Source organism: Sinocyclocheilus anshuiensis, unplaced genomic scaffold, assembly GCF_001515605.1.
Source record: "Sinocyclocheilus anshuiensis isolate Anshui unplaced genomic scaffold, SAMN03320099.WGS_v1.1 scaffold2874, whole genome shotgun sequence".
Lineage (NCBI taxonomy): Eukaryota > Metazoa > Chordata > Actinopteri > Cypriniformes > Cyprinidae > Sinocyclocheilus > Sinocyclocheilus anshuiensis.
The window spans coordinates 14,789-21,028 of NW_015546292.1; the positions used below are offsets into that span (position 1 = coordinate 14,789).

The 6,240-nt window shown below is 38.8% G+C and overlaps 1 protein-coding gene across 1 annotated transcript; it reads left to right on the forward strand.

The window, feature by feature from the left end:
• LOC107701556 (chymotrypsin-like protease CTRL-1) lies at positions 1–2,076 on the forward strand. Its single transcript, XM_016503594.1, has 7 exons — positions 1–165; positions 292–392; positions 480–559; positions 672–753; positions 1,386–1,566; positions 1,659–1,789; positions 1,869–2,076. Exons 1-7 carry the CDS (start codon positions 111–113, stop codon positions 2,028–2,030), a joined length of 792 nt encoding a protein of 263 aa, XP_016359080.1. The 5' UTR covers positions 1–110; the 3' UTR covers positions 2,031–2,076.
• Positions 2,077–6,240: the final 4,164 nt, after the last annotated feature.

Sequence of the window (6,240 nt, forward strand, 5' to 3'; positions counted from 1 at the left end):
TGATGGGATGGACCTCCATCACGTCTCAGATTTTTCAGCTGCTGTAAATGATATAAAAGCAAGAGAGACGACCTACAGATCCATCAGTGAGATACAGTCCATCACACATCATGACCTTCACCATCTTCTCCATCACCTGCTTTGCTCTGGTGGCCTCTGCTCTGGGTAAGTGTCTTCTTTAGAAGTTTGCAAGAATAATGATGGGCAAATATAGAAAATGGAAAACCTGCCTTAAGAGCTTCCTGTCTCATTCTTGTCTCATGAACAATGTGTTACGTTCTGTAATAACAGGTTGTGGAGTGCCTGCGATTAAGCCACAGACGATCGGCAGCAAGATTGTGAACGGACAGAATGCCATCTCTGGTTCTTGGCCCTGGCAGGTCTCTCTTCAGGTAACTCATCTGTTTTTCAAACACACATTTGTCTGCTTTGCTTAAAGAGTAAATGTCATGTTTTCAATGTTTTTACCTTTGAAACAGCTGCCCAGTGGTTTCCACTTCTGTGGAGGATCCCTGATCAACCAGAACTGGGTTCTCACTGCTGCCCACTGCGCTGTCGTGTAAGAGTATTCAATCTGACAAACATCACATTCAGTAGTGGTTAATAGATGCTCTTTCAGCTTTCTGTCTGTCTTTTTACAGTTAGTTTTGTCTTTATCTTTCTCTTTTTAGGGTCGGCTATCACCGTGTCATTTTTGGAGAGCATAATCATGGCTCCAGTGTTGAACCCATCCAGGTCAAATTAGTTTCCAAGGTAACAATGTTTTATGATCTCAGTGGATCAGAGACATTGAAAATTGAAAAAAGAGACCAATCGACATTGCTTTTAGCCAATGTCAATTACATACAGAATACAGATAGAAGTTTTTTAAACACATTAATAACCAAGTCATCATTACAACTCCAAAAAACATATTCATTATACATTTTTTTGTAGTAGTAATATCTGTAATTTATGCAAGGGTGTAATCTAAAAGTTTGCACATTTATTTTAATCTCTGTTTTGGACTTTGTTTAATTTAACTCACATATTTCTAATTGTGATTGAATGGCCATCATTTAAAAGGTTAAACTGGTGTGTTTTTTTTTGATCGGTGAACACAATATTGCAGAATTGAAAAAGTTCAATGAAGTTGAAAAGTGTGCAAATTGGTCAAACAAAATCAGTCAACATATCTCTTTATAATCAAAGTTTTGAGGTATATAATGTAGGCTGTTATATTCCTAAAACCCACCAAAATAAACGTACACATTTTTTACAAATATAAAATTCAGTACAGGAAAGAAAACGTATAAGAAAATGCTTTGTTTTGTTTAATCTTTGTTTACGTTCTATTTAATCAGCTTTCACTACTAACTGTTCATCCCTCTTTCCTTTATGTGCAGGTCATCACCCATCCGCTCTACAGCAGGGCGACCTTCAACAATGACATTGCTCTGCTGAAACTGTCGTCTCCAGTCACACTGACTCCCCGTATCTCTCCTGTATGTCTGGCTCCATCAACCATCAACATCCTGCCTGGAACCCGCTGCTTCACCACTGGCTGGGGTAGAACTGCCACCACGTGTAAGTCATCTGTAAAACAAAAACATACTGAGAGAATTACAACACATCTGTTTACTGTGCAATGCAGTGTGTCATGTTTTCTCCTTTTTTAGCGAGCCCTCTGATCCTACAGCAAACAGGTGTACCCATCATAAGTCCTGCTGTGTGCAGGCAGATCTGGGGTCAGAGCACTATCACTGATGCCATGATCTGTGCTGGAGCCTCTGGTTCCTCATCTTGCCAGGTATATGACGACAGATCAAGAATAAAAAACTTAACATCTCAATGTTGCTGCTGTTCAATCTCAAATGTGTTTTCCACAGGGTGATTCTGGTGGTCCTCTGGTGTGTGAGCGTTCAGGGGTCTGGTCTCTGGTGGGCTCTGTGTCCTGGGGAAGAAACACTTGTGACACCCGTTTCCCTGCAGTCTACGCCCGCATCTCCCAACTGCGCTCCTGGATCGACAGGACTATCGCTTCCAACTAGAGCACCAGTCTGAAAATGTATTGTCTTTCTTTGATTCCCTGTTGGTGGTCTTTTTGTTTATGGGTTTGGAGTTTGGGTCAGTCGATGACTTCATGCTGAAGTCTGTGACTTCACACTGTTTTCCTGTTTCAGCTGTACAGATAATGAAAATGTTTCAATAAATGAGATGAGTAAAATATCATAAGAATGTTGCAGAGTGTAATTAATGACAATAATTTGAAATGTATAGGGATATGTTGCCATAATACACATAAAATAATGCAGAAAAATTACAAAATAATGTATCAGAAAGATCCAAGATAAGGATAAAGATTTAAATCAATCCTCTATCCATGGTGCTGAAACCTGTGGCATGTACATGCAGTTTTGTACTTGTACATAACCTTTACAAACTGATACTGCTTATAAAGCAATTTCATGACACATGAAAGTCACATCATGTTGAAAACATTCCCTTAGAATCTAGTAAAGATGGTTGCTCAATCTGCCTAGTCAGTACATTTCTGCTAAAGCCACGGTACAAAATGTTTTTTCATACAGTGCTCAATAAATCTGATTGCTTCAGATTCACACTTTTATGAGCTTTACTATTATGTTTAATTTGACTGAATAAGTTATAAAGCCTCTTTCTGATTACTGTCTATTGGCCTACTTACTGAGTGACTTGGTAACTGACATTTTTCAGATGTACAAGCTTGTAAGAGATTTTAGGAACAGTATTTTTGGAATTGGAATTTTAATGAAAAGTAACCCTATGAAATTATTAAACAGAAACATAAAATAATATAAAATTAAATTAATTGAAACAAGTAAGCTATTTATTATGAAAGCAAAAAAATAATATAATAAATAATATAATGTTGTGATTGTTAACCAAAAACATTAAAATTCTTTCAAATCTGTTAACTGAAATAAATTAAATATAAATATTAGATTAAAAACTTTAAAAAGAAACGTTGCCTTGCAACTAACTAAAATAACTTTAAGTTGAAGTAATACAATTAAAACAAAAAAATGAACTAAAGCTAAACAGAAATGTAAAAAAATATATAAAATGAAAAAAAAACATGCAATTTCTAAAACAAACTTGATAAACGTACATTTAAAAACAAAGGCTAATTCAAAATATTGAAAAGAACTATATTAGTATACAAATAACACTAAATTAACACTGTTGCACCTAAACGTGCACTAAAAATAAGACACATTTTTTTAAACAAACAAATGAACAAAAAAACTTTTTTGTATTTTCCAGCAGAAATATATATGTTGTAATATCAAGAAAGAGGCAACAAACTAATAATATGTGCCGTTGTCTGTAATACACACTGATACTGATAATGGAAAAATTCCTTCTGCCCCAAAACAATAGCGTTAACAAGAAGGAAATGTCAACCATAAAACGCAATCAGCCTGAGAACAATGACCTGTTGCCTGTTCTTGGAATTCAGGATTATGATTTGCATACATTGCAACCGTCTGGCAGATCCAGTTCTAGGCCAGTTGTGTAAACCTTTGTCCATTTTTGGTGATGCATGTTTTGGTGATTCATGACTTGGCTGTGAGATCTGAAAAAAAATAAAATAAAATTCCATGACTAAAATATAAAAGTCTACAAGAATAATGTCATGAGTGTACCGTAGACTGTATAAAGGTGTACACTGAAGTGAACTGAAATAAATCTTATTCACACTCTGCTCCTGATCAACCACTAGAGGTCGGTAATAATCTATTTAGAAACTAAACATTGAATCTGGCAGGTGTGAGGCCAGAATTTTCTTCAAACTGATCTGTGTTCATTATGGTGCCCGGGAGCTGACATATTCGGTTCACTTAGTTTTGTCGTGGCCACGACATAATAGCTCGTGGGAACGTGATAATATGTCGTGGCCACGAGGTATTAATTTGAGGGAACGTCATATTAACTCGTGGGAACGTGATATTATGTCGTGGCCTCGAGATGCTATGTTGAGGGAACGACATCCATTTCTCATGGCCACGACTTCTTATGTTGAGGGAACGACATATTTTTCTCGTAGCCACGAGTTTAATGCATAAACAAACCTGCGTGATCATAGCAACCCGGGATTATAATTGAGCGTATTCTTAAAGGTGGGGTAAGCGATTTTTCAAAAACGCTTTAGAAAACTGATTCGGGCCGACTGGCAAAAACAAACTTGTAGCCAATCAGCAGTAAGGGGAGTGTCTACTCATGGTGTGGAGGAGAGAGCTGCTCAGTGCACAGGACGGACATTAGCGAGCCGAGCGACAGAAAGATAGAGATGGCGGATAAAAAAACAAAAGAGGAAAACGTCTGCGGAACAAAACAAGCCTTAAGGCAAGAAGTAGGACCCGTGTAAATATCGGATCAGCTTTCCAGCGCTGGAGAGAACTCAAGGAGCAGAAGGCCTGCAATCGGACACCGAGGTTGCTTTGTTTCTTCTCGACAGGTGAGCAACACCGTGTCTGCGCCGCAACAGCTAAAGTCTGTCTAGTACACTGGACGCGACAAAGCGACCGTTGAAAATCATTTGAAATTTGTGTCAATACGTCATGAATAGAACGCAGCAGCAGTTTTCTGTCGGGGATTTGTCGTGTCGTGCCGCACCGCATCCAGTGTAGACTATAGATATGTATATATATATCTATGGTGTAGACAGCATCACTGATTATAATGAGTTCTATAGTATTTTGTTGCGCCGCGCCACTCGCGTCCGGTGTAAACACGGTGTAACATTGGTTTTGCTTTGTTTCACAGAACTAATCGTTGCCTGGGTTGCGTACGTATGTGTGGGGCGGAGCTATCAAAATAGGGGTGAGACCCTTTTGGGGTAGGGGCGTGCTTGTTTTGGTGATTTCAAATGTCAACATTGGCTACCAGAAATCGCTTACCCCACCTTTAACCTTGGACCTTATTCTTGAAACACAAAATGCCAAATAAAAAAAAGTGTCAAGCACCAAAAGCAGCCCATATTAAATCTAATATTTTCGCTTTAATTGTTCTCTAATAACCAATATCAGAGGCATTAAAAAATTAAAAGCAATAAGCCATTAAAATCAAGAGACGTAAATAAACGTAATTAAAACTGTGCTTTAAATGTACACATCGAAATTAAAGGCACTGTAACAATAATTTCATGCTTAATACTCACATTTATGTGTGTTTGTATTTTCTGCCATGGTTAGCACTTGGTGCAGATGTGAAGGGGGAGGAGAACTGATACATGCGTCACGTTTAGCTGATAAAACACTTCTGCAAAGCATACACCTGTGTATCCTCGCTCATAGCTCCTCAGGAAGCCTCCTCACTCCTCGATCCTCGCCTCCTCGCGGTGCATTAGAGAATTGAGATGTCCTACACGAGCTCGATCAGTTTCCGGGGCATTGTATGAAGGACGGAGGAGCGAGGAAATAAAAAGGGATATTGAGAAGCACCCAATGATTGAAAACAAATGAATTCAGACTCTGAAGAACACTTGCTGTTAACAAGCAGAGTCACTGAAGGAAAGAACAAGAAACAAAACTGCAACTGACATACAGCCACAGCCTTAGATGAAACCAACTGAAATTAAAGAGCAGAGGAGGATATATATAAGTAAAAATAAAAAAAACAGAATCACTGACTTGGAAAAACGATCACTCCCTTGTGCTAGTATTTTGTGCGCTGTAGCACAAAAGCAGATCGTGGAGACATTTTAATCGCCCACAATCAAAAATCATAATATCACACAGCCCTAATTGAGACCAACACAATCACTCCTCTCTGAGATCCCGTCAGTCATGTGACTCACCTTCCAGACGCACCACACTGATTGGCTGCAGATCCCTGGGGAAGGGCGTGGCAGTAGCAATGACTGGGAGGAGCCCACCTGACTGAGTTTACAAGTCATTTTTAGTAGGGGGGTGATTCTGTTTTTGTATTTTCTTTGTCTGACATGTTGGTGTTATATCTTTCATTTGGATGTTATAAGCTGCACTGAGTAAATACAGTTGAAAAAAAAACTGTGTCCGTCTTCATTCTAGGCTGCAAAGCAACAAAATGAGATTATTTTAAAGGGGGGTGGGGGGGATTATTTTCTACGCCCACTCTGTGTGTGTGTGTGTGTGTGTGTGTGTGTGTGTGTGTGTGTGTGTTCCTGTGCACACATTGTTCTTGTGTCTGTTTGGGTGTGCTTACTCTGAGCTTTCCTTTACTCACCCAGTGAACAGT